Source organism: Sander lucioperca, chromosome 2, assembly GCF_008315115.2.
Source record: "Sander lucioperca isolate FBNREF2018 chromosome 2, SLUC_FBN_1.2, whole genome shotgun sequence".
NCBI classification, from domain to species: Eukaryota; Metazoa; Chordata; class Actinopteri; order Perciformes; family Percidae; genus Sander; species Sander lucioperca.
Window position 1 is genome coordinate 7024643 of NC_050174.1, and position 18903 is coordinate 7043545.

Genomic DNA, 18903 nt, shown 5'->3' on the forward strand with positions numbered 1-18903 from the left:
AGTATTTTGGTGTTTTTACTGCTTTTTACATCTTTTACAGCAGAGTCACCCACAATCAGAGTTTGAGGCCCAGTCGTCAGCTTTCCCTGTAGCTTTTTACTTTTTAAATTGCTCTCAGTCCTTACCCTGCTGTGTGACGATGAGACATAATCTAGGTCATCAGATGGAGGTCCAGGGTCCTGCTGCAGTGGAGCAAATCTGTTATCCACTTGCATACTCGGTTGTTGGGGAGGCATTTTGTTTCTAATTTCCCCTTTCACAGCTGTCCACGGCTGTGTCCTACTGAGTACAGGGGTTGAAGAGGCACTCTGCCTGGATGATAATGCAGTCCAGCCGTTCATATCACAAATCTCAGGGCGCTGTGCCCTGCCCGTTAGTCGTCCTTCCATTTCCCAGGAAAAAGGCTTTGCACCAATAATGTTCCAGGGAGGACTACCACTTGTTGATTTATTACCCGTTCCACAGCCCTCCTGTTTCTTTGTAGTCTTGTTGGTGCTAATTAGCCGTGTGTTAGCATACTTTTGTCCATTGTTTTGGGTCAATGGTAAAGTGGTGTCATTCCCACATGATCCGTTCGCTTCCACATTTACTTCTAACCGGTGAATTTTGGTTTCAAGAACTGCAATCTTCTGAAGGAGTTTGTCCTGGAGTTTTATTGAGAAGGGAGGCATCTTGCTGCTAATTAGCTTTAGCTAAGTACCACGTTTCCAGTCACTGTAGGACAGGCTTGAGCTATTGGTAGGCCACGCTCACGCAGAAAAATGTTGAAATATGGCAATAGCCTACTATGTCTACAAAAATGTATAGTCCAGTGATTTATAAGTATCCAAGAGCCGCTGCTCATAGTTTCTCTCAGAGGAAAAGCAAGATTATCAGCAGAAATATGCAAGCAGAGGCAGGAGCAAGCAGCAAAGCGTCTGCACTGTAAGAAGCATGAAGGCGACACTCACAGTTGCTGAAGTAACAAGCACTTTAATCAGACTAGTTTTGATTCCACACCTCTGCTGACCAAAGTAGTATTTGAAGGAATTGTATGACATTTTGGGAAATATGCTTAATTATTTTCTTACCAAGACTTGGATGAGAAGATCGATATCACTCTCATATTCCTGCATTAAATGGCAGATTAGCTTAGCTTAGCATTAAGACTGGAAGCAATGACTACCTCCGGAGCCAGGCTAGCTGTTCCCCTCCATTTCCAGTCAGAATGCTCAGCTAAGCTAACTGGCTGCTTAATATTTAATAGAAATAAATGAGAGTGGTGTATATCTTCTCATCTAACTCTTGGCTTGAAAGCGAATAAGTGGAACAAACTTTGTCACTGCATTCTTGGGTGAAAAAACAAAAACTGTTGCTGTGAATAGCCCAGTAAAAGTCTCTGCTCTGTATGCCTGTGTTGTCTCCAGGTGCGTCGGTATTTTCCAAAGCCTATCAAGGTCCCATCTCCTGAAGTGTTCAAACAGCCACTGTGGTCCACATGGGCTCTCCACAAGACGGCTGTAACTCAGGAGAAGCTGCTGCGCTATGCCTCTGACATCACTAAGCATGGCTTCACATGCTCCCATCTCGAGCTGGACGACCGCTACACTGCCGACTATGGAGAGTTTGACTTTGACCCGCAGAAGTTCCCCAATGCTAGCGGTATGTTTGACATACTCAGAGAGGACGGGTTTCAAGTGTCGCTCTGGACACATCCTTTTATCAACTATGACTCCATTAATTTTGGTGTTGCTGTGGAGAAAGGACTGTTTGTTCGGGAGCCGAGCGGTGAGCTGCCTGCTCTGGTTCGCTGGTGGAACGGCATTGGAGGAATCTTGGACTTTACCAACCCAGAAGCCCGTGAGTGGTATTCCTCACATCTGAGTATGATCAAAACCCGCTATGACGTGACGTCCTTCAAGTTTGGTGCAGGAGAGACAAGCTATCTCCCACGCCAGTTTAGCACCCTGGTCCCACTGTCTGACCCCTCCATCTTCACCCGCTACTACGCAGAGATGGCCATCCCATTCAGTGAGCGTGCAGAGCTGAGGGTGGGTTACCAGAGTCAGGACATCTCCTGCTTCTTCAGGATCATTGACAGAGACTCTGTGTGGGGTTATGAGCTTGGCCTCAAGTCCATCATCCCGACCGTTCTGACTATTAGCATTCTGGGCTACCAGTTTGTCTTACCCGATATGATAGGAGGGAATGCATACCCCAACCGCACTGCAGGTATGATACCCATAACATATGACTACAGAGCGTTTGAGAGCGTCCAAAGTTGGCCATCTTAAAGACACATATTGATCTTTGATACAATGTTAGTTTACAGTCTTTGTCTTTGTCTGTTTGTATTTTTAGGTGGTTTAAATGGCAAAAATGTTCTGCCGGACAGAGAGCTGTACATCCGATGGTTGGAGCTGTCTGCTTTCATGCCTGCCATGCAGTTCTCTATACCACCGTGGGCCTATGACAATGAGGTGAGCAAAGTGAAACATTGTTGTATTAGTTGAAAGAGATACATGTTTATTTCCCCAGGTTCTGTTATTTCCTGTGCTTGAAATTAAAACCACTATGAGTAGAATTTTCTGTGGTAATTGCATTTTTTTCAATCGCAACACTATAGGGGGATATATCGATATTTTGGCTTATATCGATATATTTTCAAACAAGATATGAGATTAGACAATACCGTTCACATCGATATGGTTTAATGTTGCGTTACATGACCAATTTTCAATCAAGTTCAAGCCACGGCGATAAACCCGGAAGAACAGTATTACTGGATGCAACTAACTTCAGTCCTACGGGTAACACAGTGTGTGAGATAGCGCCTGCTTGACCCGAGCGAGCGATGTGACCCATGGCCACATTATCATAGTTCATAAAAAAATGCAGCTCTGTGATGATACAGACGTTTAATGCACAAGATGTCGGTAATGCCGCTGACCTGCCGAAGCGCATTCAACCCGCACTGGACCCGTTCATAATGAATCAGTCACTCAGAATCAAGTCTGCAGTGTAGTTCAGACACTTCACTGATAAACCAGAGAACTCAGTAACAATCGGCATTATAAGAAAGTTTTTGTATCATACACTTCAGTCCATCTCTCTCTCTGTCTCTCACTCTCTCTCTCTCTCTGTCTCTCTGTCTCTCTCTCGCTCTCTGTGTCTGTCTCTCTCTGGTCTCTCTTTCTTTACCTCTTTTAATCGGCTTTCTCAGAGATAGGCCAGCTTTTTTTTATTTAGGCTATTTATTTTGCATAATTTTCCATTTACATGTGTTGCATCTGTATATTTACTAACAGGAAAGGAAACCCTGTCTTTGTATTTTATCTTGATACAGTTTACTGTACAGATACTGTTTTAATAAAAGTGCTTATGTGTGGCTTTAGCCAACTTTGCAAAAATACCGAGATATATATTGTGTATTGCCATTCAGCCAAAAAATATTGAGATATGATATTTGGTCCATATCGCCCAGCCCTATAACACTGTAGAATGGCCTCTGATTTTATTTTTACTTTGTTACATTTAGAAAAGGTACAACGTTTCACACCTAAGTTGTTTCTTTATTAGGAAAGCATGATAACCAATTTATACATTTGCTAGATGAGTAGGTAGTGTAAATGTATATAAATGAATGTCTTAATTAGCCAGCCACCATGGTCCACTGTGATGCTCAAACTGTATCTTTGTGCATTCATCTGCAGGTGGTACAGATAGCGCAGAAGTTCACAGAGCTCCATGAAAGTCTGGTGGCCCCAAGAGTTCTCGAACTTGCAGGCGAGGTTCTTAAAACAGGAGACCCGATCATAAGACCCCTCTGGTGGATCGCCAACGTTGACGAGGCAGCCTACAAGATCGACTCCCAGTTCCTGATCGGGGATGATCTGATGGTGGCTCCGGTGTTGGAGCCAGGAAAGCAGGAGAGGGACATCTACCTGCCTGCAGGACGATGGAAAAGCTACAAGGGGGAACATTTTGATAAAGGCCCAATGTACCTCACTGACTACCCTGTGGACCTGGATGAGATAGCTTTCTTTACAAGGGTTTACTGAAGACATTAAAGAGACATAAACTCACACACACATACTGTATGCACATGTACGTTCTTGTGAGCACACATGCCAGGAAATAGCAGGAGATGTTTTGTTTTTCAATGGGAAATGTCAACTAGGGAATCTGCTTCCATAGCAGAGTGTGATTTTTGGTAAAGGTGAACCTCATGTCTCCTCTGACCTGCTCTTTCTTCGGTCTTCTACCTGCAGATTATATCCGTCCACCCAAAGAATTAGAATGAAACTTGTGTTCACTTCTGATTCTCTTGCTCCATCCTTAAGCTGATCCTCATCCTCATGTGCCTTCCACGCTCGATGTTGTTTTAATCCCCCACCGTCGACTTCAAGGCAGCGCTGTGACCGTTGACTTCAAGGCACCTAACCCTAACCCTAACCCTAGTGCCTTCCATGCAGCGCTGCCTGGAAGATGACGTTGGGGGCTTAAAACACCAAAAAAGATCTCTGATTGTATCGTCACTGCAGTCTTCCACCTAATGGACTACTAGATTACAAATGTTCTTCAAAGCCTACAGCTAGAATGGTTTTGGTTTTTAGGGTGATATGATATGTCTTATATGTGGCTTGACAGGGTTTGGCACTGAACCGGCAATAAATCTGCACTCCGAGTTGGACAGATGCACTCTTGCTCAGAGGAATAATAGTAATAATAATGTATACTTTAATCAAGCCTGCAAGAGGAATTTCAAATTTCCACACTGTCACACACACACACACACACACACACACACACACACACAAATAAACAAATAGGACCTATACACATGCATTATGTTTGGAAACATGTCAGGGTGAGGGGGCACCTCGGCAGTGCCCAGAAGGCGAACTGGCACCACTCCAGCTACCAGTCCACACACGGTACTTGGTCCATGCACTTTATGTCACCATAGCAACTGCTGTATTGTGGAAAATGTTCTCAACTATGTTTAAGCAAACATGCATTAATTAGCATTGCACTGACAACATGTGACAATTATCAGGCACTTTCTCTTTATGTTTATGAACTTTTTTGATTTTTTTTTTTTTGATTTGGAGGATAGTGTTTGAGTGTATAAACAGTAAATTCAAGGGACTGGTTTTAAATGTACATTACTTGTCATGATCAACAGACATTTTATATTTTTAAGTCAACATTCCTTGACCTGTTGTGCCATTCTGTCATTTCAGTGCCAAAATCTACTGATTTATGCTTTTTCATCTGTACAAGTTAAATTCACAACTCAGGGTAGATTTAAAAGAAAAACATTTCTTATGTTGTAATTTTGTTGTTCCACAGCACAAAATAGATTAATGACACTAATGCAGCTGGTTTGCCTTGTACTGTAAGACAGGCATTATCCTCAAAGATGCCATATTACAATGTGTCGTCCATGTCTTCCTTGTGACTTTATTTGCCTTATCAGCTGAACTTACCTATGCCATCCTTAGCACAAAGAACCAGTAGAGTGATGAAACTCTCACCTCTGCACATAGTGATGTGCTTGATGATTTGCACCTTTTATGTTTTTAAGCACTAACATGGCAAAGTTCTTGAGGATCTGCCATCTGAATACACGTGTGTCTGCTCTTATACAGTGATTTCTGCCATAAAAGTAAAGCACACCACTGGTTAAGTTATCAAAATGCCTTGCCTGCGTAATAAAAACTAAAAAATGTACTAGCTAGAGTCAGCACTGTTTTTGAAATGTTTCAATCACTATATATAGAATTGTTTTGGGATTAGCGCATCTTTCAAATTATTGATATGTATATATGTTGAAAAATGAAACAATTTCTGTAAATTGGAAGTCTTTGTGTTGCTTTTTTTTGCATCCCTGATACTACCACCAGATGTTGCCAAAGTCTTAAATGATAAAATCGTACACACAGTAGCTTTAAGTGGTAAGTTAAATGGGAAAAAAGCATAATTTTGGAATAATATTACCCGTATGTTTTTGTGGCCGACATGTAGGTAAACTAGATTAAGCATTGTGAGAAAAACATGTTAAAAGGGATTTTGTCAAAACACTAAATAAATGAATTGGCCAATATTTTACTGGAGGAGACTTGGTGAAATCCATTTTTTCCATTCTGACACAAGAGAGTTAGAGATGTGTTTCTTATTTGAGTGACTGGTAATGTTAACAGCCTTTTTATTGCAGTGATTAAATACTTTCTGAATTAAGGTAAACTGCTACAGAAAACCAAATACACAGTAAAAACAGAAGTGTTAATTTAACTCCTATCGAGTTGAATTTAACTCTGTTTCAGATAACATTTGGTCCCACTCGAAATCAGTGTAAAATTTACTCTTTGGTCAGTGTCACATTTTTAGAGTTAATTCTACTCAATATTGTGTAAAAAATAACAATGAAATGTGTAAAAATATTTAACACTGTAGTTTAATCACACTGTTGAGTAATATGATTACACTGTATAGAGTTAATTTAACTACAATTTTACTTTAAAAAAAATGACACTTTAAAGTGTAATGATATTTACTTTTCATCTCTCTACAGTGTTTTTTTTTCTTCAATATAAATCATATGATGCAGTGTTACTGAATTACATAACTATCAACACTATCAAATGAAATCAAGCACAATAACAAGATGACAGCACCCACATTTATTGAAAAAAAAAAAATTATTTCAATGTCAGTGAATTTACATTGCAAACCCATTGCCTTGTCTATGACAGAGAAGTATAACATCATAAAAATGTTCACCAGAGAAAGCAATATGGCACAACAAGGAGAGCTGTGTCATTTCCTCCATATGACATTTGTATGTCAAAAGGCCTAGGGTAGTGCAGGTTGTCGACATGAAAACAAACTAAATCATGCTTTGATCTGATCACCTCATATGCATGGAAATGTTCTTGAAAAGTTACTGTAACTAAAGGCACTGTGAGTAGCAACAGTTTTTCACACATTATCAGAACTGACTCAATCTGATAAAACAAGGGCACTTCAGATTCAACTTTGCCACAGATAACCAAGTGTGGGCGATAAACAAACCCATTATGTTTAGCCCAATTAACCTTCATAACCTGAATGCTACTGGGCACTTGCATTGCCATAGCAATTCCAGAACCTCCTTTTACCATATTTAAAGCCACCATTTTTCCTGGACCAATATCTAACCGACTAAAAGTTGTTGAACTTCGCCAACTATATGCCATATGATTCTGCCATCGTTTTGGTAATATTTTTAAACGATTTAAGCTGTTTTTTGAAAAAATTATGTTTGCCTTCATACCTCATACACCAACTATGAAGTACAGGCCCTATTTTCTGGATGCAGCGGGGATAGTGGATAAGAAAATGGTGCTTTGGTAAAAGTTTTTTCTGAGGATACAACTTCTTAAACAGTGTATGGTGATCCACAATTAAATGTTTTAAATATACACATAGACCTTGAGATAACATGGGCGAGAATATAATGTTAATTATTTGAAGTAATAAAAGAAGCAGGCCCCAGTGTTCGTCAGTAGAAGTTACCAAATCTCCAAAGATAAGAGGTACATTCCTAAGTAAGCACCAGGACTGAACTGCATTCAGTCCCAGATCATTAGATCCTTCACCTAAATTAACAGCCACAGGCCTATTGTTTCTCTCCATGAAACCATAATCAAAACTTTGTATTCTTGAATGTATTTCTCCTGATGTAACATGTTTTTCCTTCAAATACAGAAATAATAACTTCAATTCGTACTGGCCCACCCCTTCTAACACATCATGCATCACATCAACTGAGAAGTTCTCAGTTGTGTGAAAATACATCAATGAATTTAATATGCATGACCTTTTCACACCAAAAACATATGGAAGGGATGGATTACAAGCCATTTCTTGACAGTGAGCAGTGTGCATATCTTTGGTGCGTAAAACTATTTTGGAAGAATCTTCAGAGAATTCTGTTTGAAAGTCCTCCTTTTCCGTTAAACAGAACCTGCAACAGTACCTTGCACTGAATGACTCCACCAGACCAAACAAACTATGCAAACCCAAATTATCACCTGTTACCTGTACTACAGTGCCACGTACATAACCACTGTATAATGGAATCTCAATACCATCACTCTCTAACACTTTAATGTCTCGAACAATGGGAGCAAAAATTTCACTAAAACCATACCGTTTAACATCTTGAGTATGAAATAAGGCGCACAGGTGTATGTTAGCCAAAAAAGAATTCCATTTTGGAGAGAAGTTTCTTAAAGTAAAATATACTCCACCCAATTTATGAATACCTCGCTTAGAACCCAGAGGGTTGGCGACCTCAAAATCATCATAGAACATCTGGACCTGTACTGTCTGCTTCTCAGTTGAGAACAGGGGGTGACTTTTAAAAAAAGATCCATCACAAATATCTCTCAGTCTAGAGTTGCTGGTAGCTGAGCTTTGCAACATTTCTGCAACATACTGACTTTTAAATATTGACTGCAGTGTAGATAAAATTGGAATATACATATATTTATCTTGAACTACTACCTGATCATATGTTCCAGTCTTTTTATTTCGTCTTGTGTCAAATCTTGAACCAATCACACATTCAACTGGTTCTACTATTTCCCACTTGGCAGTCATAAATTTTGATCGCTTGTATTCCGAATTTAGAATTGTTAAAGGATTCTCTAACCCCTCAAAACACGCCTCAACTTTCTTGCACATTTCGGTTTCTCTTTCATTACTAAATACATGCTTTATCACTGTCTCTTTAGCATGCTGATGGATATCTTGAACGATCTCTTCCATGGAATTCACTACAGAATTCACTGTACTTTGGCCAACACCTGCTGCCTTTAGATCAGAAATTACAGCTGCACAACTATTTACAACGTATGGCGAAAGTAACTCTGACTCAGCCTCTAAACATTCAGTCGACACTTCAACGTGAGAAACATTACTTGTGTTGACGGTACTTTGAGGATATGAAAGATCATCTTCTACAGAATCAACTAAACTGCTTCCATGGCACTTATTAAGATGCTTTCTGAAACCAGAAAAGCTACCAAAAGAACGTGAGCATCCTTCTTGACCACATTTCAGAAAAAGAGTCCTGCCTGTACATAGCCCATGAATTACCTTAAGGTGCTTAACAAGGTTGTTTGGACTTCCATGGTCACTTTTGCAAAGAAAACACTTCATAGTTTTATTTCAACGCACCATTCTTGCTCGCAACTCTGCAACTCTAGGAGTCTCCTTTGTTTCCCCCATGTCGATGTTATAGATGGTTGTTTGCACAAAAGTGAAAAAGCTGCTCAAGGAAGAACTGTATGACGTACCAAAGACGTAATGGGCTTTAAAGACTTCGTCAAAAGCTCCTACTGAACCTGTTGCCTTGCATGGAACAGCTTGTCAACCACAATGAAGTAGGAGTGAATGCTGCTCTGTGTGGATCCCTGGGCGAGAAGGTAGGGCTGACTGCTTTGGGTGATGTTGTCTAGATGCTGCTGCACACTGGTTCCAACCTACAACAAAACACATTCAACAGAATTGTTTTGGTGACTAATCTCTGACAATAGATCAGATCACCTCAAACTGTGCACAAGATTGACGTGATGGAAGATATATTTTAAACAACTGTTAAGCATACCTTTTGAAATCTGATGAGCTGATCTACAGCTTGATATGCAGACATCCTTCCCGGCCTCTTTCTACCTTGTGCAGATGGTGGTAGCAAATGTAGCAGCAGCAAGATGGCAGACATGTCACTGTCCCAGCCTACAAATAAGTAAATAAAAACCTGGTTAACATTATGCCATAGCATAACATTCAAATTGACAACTTGCACCATTTCGGAAATGTATACTGCACACCTACATAATAAAAAGTAAAACAGTTCATTCATACCATTCTCAACTTCAGCAGCTGACTCAGCATTGCGCATCAAATCCAAGAGTTCTGTGGTGGGTACAAGTCCATGGCTTTCCTTTATTACTTTTGCTTTGAAAGTGGTTGGCCACTTCTCCAAGAATTTGTTGGCCGTGGCCTCACCAAACAGAAGTCTGAAATCTTGTTCTATCTGCAATGTAACACACAAAGACAGAAATGATGAGTGTTACCTGATGCTACATTGGTTAATTCACTATTTCTTCAAAAACATCTGAGTCAACTTCTGTGTCAGATGTTGAATTTTAGACACACTGTTTAAAAAAACACAAAAAACATGCATTCCCTTCTCACAAGAATCCAAGGTCATATTTAAGTTTGCCTCATGTATTCACAAAATGATAAAAGACAAGGATCTACACCTGATTTTATGTTACTGAAAATATAAAGCACAGCAGAAATGATTATGGACCTAACTAGATATCATAAGATAATAGCTTAATGCTGTATTATTTTGTCATTAGGGTGATATATATTGCTTTAACCTAATATACCCACCTTCTTTCAAGAAAGCATTGAATGTCAGCTCAGAAAACTTGACGTATTTCTGCTCTTCCCCGAGCTGAACGCGCAACAGCATTTTGCCTCTGTTAACAAAGAAAATATATATTCAAAATCATCATTTAGGGCTGGTTCAACTAAGAGTTAGCTACCTATCCATTTCTCTCAGTAGTGCTACGCAATGCACTATGCATTACTTAGACGTTACACTGCAATTACAAAGGCTGAAGAAGACAAAGTTGTACTGGTTGAATATAACGTTAGGCTACTATTTTCTGCAGCAAATGGGTGTAGGCTAGTTAAAGTTTAGAGGCACGTTGTCCCATTAGCTACCAAATAACTTTGTGCCAAAGTTAGCTAGCTCATTAGCTATTTTAGTTCGAACAGTAACCGTTAAAATGGTTAAGCAATGTTAAACAAACCCGTCATGCAATCAGTGATCTAAGTTATCGTTTTATAACACCAACAGCTAGCTAACTATCAGAAGCATGCTAACATTACCAGTGTATATAAAAAAACAGATTAACCTTAGTGTAGGGAAGCCTGGGAAGCTAACAATAACGTTAGCTAACAATACTATCTGTATAAATGTTTTGTTGTTAGCGAACGTTATTTTACGTATTTACCATTCTGACCAACTTCATTCGTGAAAATATTGCAACACATAAAGAAAGACAGTTACCGATACTGATTGCTAGCTAACCCCATGGCAAGCACAATCACCATGCCAAACTGTAGTGTCCTTCAAACGAACTGATTAAGTTAATGTTACCTATTTTTAGCCATATGAAACAGCAACCCATTCACATAAATATATATATATATATTATATAACATATTCCACGGGCATATCATATAACAGTTATTGCTGTCAAACATCTGAACTGACAAGCTAATTTAGCTGGCTGATGACGAGCTCACTGCAAGGGGGACCGCCGCATGGAACTCGTAATATGACCTCAACTAACATCAGCACAACTCTAAAATTGTGTAAAGTTAAAAAATACCGGTTTGGTGTTGACAACACAGGGATGTTACTTACCTAGCAATATCAGTGACCTACTCCTTTGCAATCTTCCTCCACCAATGTACGTGCCAAACTTCAGTACAGCAGAGTGGCGGGTATTTATCACTGCTGAAGAGTTGAAATTGTCACTGCGTATCTGCAGATTTTTACACTCACTCTTAACTCTACTGATAGAGCAACTTTACTCTCTAAAATACTCTATCTGGGTTAAAATAACTTTACTCTGAAATATTAACACCCCATTTTTTTTACTGTGTAGTTATTTCACTTTCTCTATACACACAGTATGTTTGTTCTTTTGTAAAAAGCTTGACATCCATATGTTTAATTACCCTAAACACAATTATGTAATCCTTACAATGACTTGAAAACATGAACATCACCAAAACTAAAGTCAGAAAGTGTTCTCATGACAACAATATGCTCCATTTTACACAGATTGTTCAATAAATGCATCTTTGTTTAAGCTCCTGTAAACACACAGACCACCTATGTACTTTTCACTTGTAAGAATATTTGTTACACTGGTAATGTGATCTGACACAGAGCACACTAAATATTTTCTACATTTTATTTGTGTCTGAAGTGGTGAGAAAGTTTTTTAACCTCCAAATGCTTTAGATTTCAGCACTCTGTAGTGCAAAGTTTTAAAGTCTGCTGATCTGCTTTCATTAATCCTCAGGATCAACAACTAACCATGTAACTATTGATTTTCTTACTTTTACTATAAAATAGTGATGTAAAATGCAAAACTTAAAGAATTAAACAAATGAATGGTCGATCATATTGCGTTTTTATTAAACAAACATCGATCTGCAGTCATTCACAGCTTTTACATATTGAAAATGTACGTACGTATTCTTCTTAAGTTGTACAAATTGTGTGATAACTAAGACTTAATATTCTTAAGCTGTAGCTGCTCCAGAGCCTCAAAGAAAGAGTGTGATGATGGCTGAGGAAGCCAGCAGGAGGAGGACACTGGAACCAGTTGGTACGGCGCTGTTACACAAGTCCCCCTCACAGCACTTTATGGGGCCGATACATGTAGTTGTGGCCATGCAGCTCTTGATAATGACACCTGCAAGACATGATGAAAAAACAATAAAAGCCACCAGGCATTTAGTACATCATAATATCAGCTCAGATAGATAATCTGTTTGAAATGATTAACATTAGCTGTAGAAAAACAACTCACCGTCCAAAACGGTGGAGGAACAGCGGTCGAAGAAAGGAGGACAAGTCAACTTGTTCGTGCAGGTTTTGCCTTGACATTGGTAGCAAGTCAATCCACATGCTATATAGAAATAGAGAATAGTGTCACACATGGTATTTAAGATACTCCAGATCTAATGCTCATTGTTTTACATATTTTGTACAAGTTTTTGTTTATTTGCACAAACAGGTGAAATACATACAATAGAATTTAAAAAAAAAAAAAAAGCAAATACAGTGCAGGAGAGAAGCCCGAAAGGCTTATTCAATGTCCACCCCTATTACAAAAGAGGAAGAAAAAAATATATACAACTAAAACATGATAATTTCTCTACAAACAAAAAGTAAAAACAAACAACAAACAAACAACTAATCTAATCTAATAAACATACACACAACGTAAAGATAGCCTATATACACACAAGAAAAAAGACAAGGAAAACAAAAGTACAATCCTTTGAGTCCAACCCAAAATACAATCAACAGAACTATCCCAATATAAGAGTTACAAAAACACACAATCAATTTAAACTTTTTTTTAATGTTCCCACCATCTAAAAGTTGTGTTTATTATTGCAACAAATCAGTGGATTGCTATCCACAATTATTAGTGTTTTAGTTTTGGTCAGTTTAAAACTAAAAAAGAATCACGCCTCCCTGAATGGATATGCACTGGAGTGTCATACCCTCATTAGTGTTATATTTTTTTTATAGTTATCATATGTACACTGTATACATGCCCAGGAACAACTGAAACTGATATATTCAACTAAACTTGACCAATTACAAACCATTTCCTTGACTGAACAAACACCATGCTTTTTGGACTGACTCCCAGACACTCCTGGAAGTCCCCTCAGCTTCAGCTGCACCCTACCCCAGTAGGAAGAGTGAAAAGACTATTTCTAAAACCCTACATAAGCTTTGCTGTCTTCCCTTAAGTCTAAATAACATATGCCATAGCATTTTACCACTTTATGTATCCTACAACTATTTATTTATCGACCATATAGGCCTACGGACTGAAACTCAATTTCTAAAATATTTATGTACGTTAGAAAAGCAAAAAAAACAATCGTCATGAACTAAATATTAATGGTTATAAATTATTATTTATTTAGTCTCTCAAAGAGAGACGGGTAGGCTATCTCTCCTCTCTGCCATGTCAGACGCTGCTCTTTAGCTGGTCCCTAAGTGTGACTATCTAGCTGGCGAGCTTAGCCACTTGTGGATATTTTTAACTCTGAAAAAGCAGATAACCACAGGTTCTCGTCATGGGCGTAAATCTGATCTCACAGTTGGGGGGGGGGGATAAACATAAAATTTCTGAAGAGTAATTTTTGAAGGGGACACAAATAATACAGCCACAATTATACTTGTATAGGACATGTGTACATAGAGGAAAGCCTTAATACTATCATTAGTGTAGCATGGAGACTGTACCATTATCCTTCTTTTCAGTGTTTCTCTTGATTCAATGAAAGAGCTGACTAAATTGACCAAAAATATTCTTCTTTAAAACCATTTATTTATTTTTAAGTTGTTTACAATCAAGCCACAAAAATACCTTAAAACATAATGACTTATTTTGAAAAAGTGTCCCCATATAAAAGAAATACAATGCTTTTGTACAGTTGTTAAATTAGTTGATCATAATGTAAATTAGTGAGCCACTGGTAAAGCTCATCTGCTAACCCTGACAGCCACACACCTCCAAAAATATGAACTAAGCTCAACACACTTACCTAAGACTCTACACCTGACTGTCCCTGAGGCCTGTACTACGAAGCAAGATTTGGCGTTAACGAGGTAACTTCAGGTTCAACCCAGGGTTTTCTGTACCACGACGGTGGATCACTTGTTACTGGGTTCAATCGCTGTGGTAACTTACGCTGAACACCTAACCTCTGGTCTCCCTGTTCCTCAGTTCTTTCTGTCTCCTTTGCCAGTGACGTTAGTATTTCCATAAGCACCCATTCTTATAAAGATATTACCAAATTGTCTTGATATGAGGACTTATTGTACTTACTTGGCGTTTTGGTGTACTGAAAAAGGGTCTTGTGTCTAGTTTTATTTTCTCTGTAATTTTCTCTGGGCAACAACAACACAAATCTTTAACGTCAGATGTCTAAATATTAGTTAGGTTCATAGGTTCACCACGCGGTCATATTATAATTATAAAATGATCTTGCGTCCTCCACATAAATATTAGGTTTCGTCTGGGTCAGAGGATATATATTTAACTGCAGCACACCCACTGATCAGCCACTTAAAATCATATTGAGCATAACACTGTAGATCTTCAATATTAACCTTAAAGGCATACTATGTAACTTTTCCCTCTTCGGTCCCCCTACAGGTTGTCTCATTGGAACTACAGCTAGTTCCAATGAGACAACCTGTAGGGGGACCGAAGAGGGAAAGTTACATAGTATGCCTTTAATATCAGTTCACACACATAACTTAGGCTTATCGTCGTGTTAACGTTAGTTGTAATTGGTGCATTTCTATCCAACAAGCTATTAAACAAGCTAGGTAACGTTACATTATATTACACTAACATAGCAAACTTTTTTGTCATGACTAATTTATTAATTACTCAGCATAATTTCTATTTGAGAAAAGAAAAACTTCATCTGATGTTTAATGTGAATAGCCTTGAAGTGCCTACTTACGACATTCCTGTCACTACCTGATGTGAGTCGAGTGCAGATGGGTAACGTCAAAGAATTTCTATTAAGGGAAGAAGTTCCACTCTCTCGTTACCTCCGGCTTCTGAACTGGTTGAGTTCCATATAGGGGCGCTCACAGGCCAGTGCAGTATGAATGGGACTCTATGGAGCTATATATATATATATATATATAAATAATAATTTTTTTGTCTAGTAATTTGAATGTTGCATTCGAAAGGGGAGGCTAAGAAAATACACACTGCTGGGTGTTAGATTTTTTTAAAGTGGCCTTTTTGTTCTAAAAAGCCTTTTAAAATGTCAATGACGTCATACACATATACGGCCAGAGATACTGCTTTACGGCAAGCTTTGAGTCGCTTCCTTTTTTCTCTCGAGGCATCGACAACACAGCTGACAGGTTAGGCTCTCCCTGTCAATAGATGTGCTAGAAAGAGGTTTGCTAATGTTTTAAAGACCACGCCGAAATATTCACTCTGACATTCTGGTTCCGCTTCGGATGCCATCAAGCGGGATCTCCGATCGTAATCAGTCCTTCACTGACCAATCAGCATTCATTAGCAGAATGCTAGCGTGTTATGGGCAACAACGACTCAACTTGTAAGAAATCGAAAGGACATAAGTACTCGTTCATTCAACTTTCGACCTATAATCCATGTTGAACTTGCAAAAACTACAATCAAATCTGAGATTTCTCAACGACAATCAGGTGAAAGAGACATATTTAGTCATCTAGCTCCATAGAGTCCCATTTATTTTGCACTCGCCTGCGATCACCCCCAGTGGAACTCTGGTGGAACTGCAACCAAATTTGGTACAATGGGGCTAAATAGGGAGAGGAAAGGCTTTCCGTAGACCGGCTTTGGTAACGTACAGCCATAGACTGTATATAAGAATGGACCAACAGATCCCGTTGCTCTGGACGGAGACCAGTGAAGGCCTTTAGAAGCACTTTTCCAGTGAGCGCTGAGCGTTACTGCACAGCCTCCAACTGAGAGAGACGACGTAAATGTGACGTGAGCAACGTGTCTGAAAGTTGGAAGTCTTCTGGTAGCTGTGCCAAGAGAAATCTCAATCATTCCCAATCTTGCAGAGACGGAGAGCGTAGGTATATGTAAGGAGATAACATGGACACAGGCTAATTATTGCTAACTAAAATGCTAGTTAACATTAGTAATTAAACTTAAACAGCTAATGTAAATCTAAACTGCCTGCGAGCTTCTCCTGTACTATACGGTAATTCCTCTACTATGCGACAGTAAGTCGCGTGGTTATGACACAATCGTTAGCCTATTTTTATAAAAACGTCTGCTACGGAGCCATAACGTGAGGTACAAGGTAATGGAGCCTTTTATACATTGTCGTGTTTCTTTAGAAATAAACAATGGACAAATAAAGTCTTTAAACGCTTCAGATGTAAAGTTATTCGCTGTCAAAGTGACGCCAAAATGAATGGCAGTCAATGGGATGCTAACGGGGGGTGATCGCTTTGTAGCATCAAAATGGCGCCATAGGAGATTCGAGCTCTGAAGCGAAGCTTACCCCCTTGCGTACAGCAGGCAGTGGACCAAACCACTGTGAGGCAAGGGAGGGGGGACTCAAAATGTTTCTAAACTTAAAAATCATTTTTTGGGGTTTGTATTGTTTTACTACTTACACAAATATTTTAAGTATACATCATTATGTTATTTACAATACACAGCATTGTTTTCAAACGTACAATATGTAACTTTCTGCCGCTAGGGGTCTCTCAACCAAAACAATGGATGGTAAACACGGACTTTTGATGACGTTGGGAAGTTGCATGGAATTATGGGAGTTGTAGTTTTTAGTGTTAAACACCATCGCTGATTAGAATGCATCTGTTCACGGACAAGTTTACCCATTCAAGGTTATTCATGTTACATTTAGTAATGTTTATTCATGTAATTCTAATAAAATAGCTGCATTTCCTGCGTTTTTCTTGATTACATTTTTATTGATAGCTGACCAGTTAGCTAGTGAGCCAGCAAGCTAACATCAGCCAGTAGCTTAAACACAAAATATTTCACATGTCAATGTCACCTTTTGGATGGTTTCAACACTGGGCGGACGGGGTTTGTTGTAACGCTAGCTAGCTACTCAACGAGGCTGAGAAACAGGTGTGGGTGGGGATTGCCGGGGGAATCTCCAGGATGGCGAGGACGTTCGATGGCCGTTGTGCAGCAGCAGAATATCTCCCAGCTGCCCAGTAGAACGATCTCCTCCTTCACTTTTCTGTAATCTTAACTTTTCGTTTTGGTGCTTAACCCACCTTTTGTCGGGTTAATTTAGCTAACCGTAAAGACAGCTAAACGCGAAGGGGGGAGAAATTCGGTAGGGAGGAGATTTTCGGCACGAACACCGGTAGCGCTAATGGAGACGTAGGCCTAGTTAATGGATGGCTGCTGTTATGACTCGGGTGCTGGGTCTGATCTGTTTCCCGACGCTTCATTAAACTGCTGTTAGCGTTGTAAGCACCAGGCACTGGAGTTAAGTGCTAGCCGGGTGGATTGCTATAATGAAATTGGCTGGCTGATAGCTGACTGGGGGCTAACGGTAACTAGCTAGCTATATGTCCCGGGGCTGTTGTCAGCTGTCATCCCGACTGAATCTCTCTGTAAAACAACAGATTTCTCTGGGTTTTTAATTTGGTGGAAACATTTGGGATAGTGTAAGAACACAACTCATAAAAATATATAACATAGGTATGGTCGTTTTTAGACATTTTAATGCAGAAATGTTACATGTTGTACCTTTAATGATATTTCTAGGGTTGTACAGACCTATAAAGAGATAACCATCCTCGCTTGAATGCCGAAATGAATGCTGGGATACTGGTGCTGTCAAGTTCATAAGTTCATACCTCAAAGATCCTCTATGCTAGATTCTAAACCGTCTCGGGGTTCATACAAGGTTATCCATAGTCTTTTTTTTTTTTTTTTTTTTTAAATCAGTAAGCATAACAATTAGGCTATGCAAATGAACAGTAGGCCTACTTGCCTATTTCGATACTAAATAGCCTACATAAGACAATATACATAAATGCAAAAGAGAGGTAAACATATGTAAAACAAAATAAAGTAGCATAACACAATATATGTCAGGGGTCAGCAATGAATAAAGCACAAAAGGAAGCACAATCTTAGTTTTGTTGGCTTTTTCGTTTTTTTGCCGAAGTTAGTGTCTCAACATATAGCACTATTTGCTATATAGCACAATGTATTTCTTAAAACCATTTTTAAGAAATAAAGTAAGGTTTTACTTCGGCCAATTTACATGTATGAATGTAAAACTTTGCAAAGAATTACATTGATGAAATAGGCCTATCTGACAAAACCAAAGAATACATTTTCCAGTAAAGGTTAAAAATGATAGATACTAGGCTAATTATCCAAGATAAATTTACAAATATCTTGCCACAGTTTACAGGTATGCCTATGTATATATTTCCAGATCAGATGGACAATAGTTTCAAGGTTACCCATAACCAACCGATGGATCCTGCATCGTTGGTAAAAT

The 18903-nt window shown here is 39.0% G+C and overlaps 2 protein-coding genes across 6 annotated transcripts in view; one reads left to right on the forward strand and one right to left on the reverse strand.

The window, feature by feature from the left end:
- LOC116053978 (myogenesis-regulating glycosidase-like) overlaps positions 1-6093 on the forward strand; it is a 16401-nt gene extending 10308 nt beyond the window's left edge. Inside the window, exons 4-7 of one of the 2 annotated variants that reach the window (XM_035991336.1) lie at positions 1407-2211; positions 2341-2459; positions 3693-4089; positions 4141-6093. In XM_035991336.1, coding sequence (XP_035847229.1) covers positions 1407-2211; positions 2341-2459; positions 3693-4040 — 1272 coding nt within the window. In that variant the 3' untranslated portion in view covers positions 4041-4089; positions 4141-6093. Of the gene's footprint in view, positions 1-1406; positions 2212-2340; positions 2460-3692 lie in introns of both variants that reach the window. The other variant, XM_031305216.2, reaches the window with a different exon arrangement.
- Positions 6094-12233: 6140 nt separating this feature from the next.
- The window catches only part of LOC116054057 (lymphocyte antigen 6G-like), a 36778-nt gene continuing 30108 nt past the window's right edge, over positions 12234-18903 (reverse strand). For all 4 annotated transcript variants that reach the window (XM_031305370.2, XM_031305369.1, XM_031305366.1 and 1 more), the window contains 2 exons: positions 12657-12755; positions 12234-12539 (listed from right to left, as the gene is read on the reverse strand). In XM_031305370.2, the coding sequence (XP_031161230.1) occupies positions 12391-12539; positions 12657-12755 (248 nt within the window). In that variant the 3' untranslated portion in view covers positions 12234-12390. The remainder of the gene's footprint in view (positions 12540-12656; positions 12756-18903) is intronic.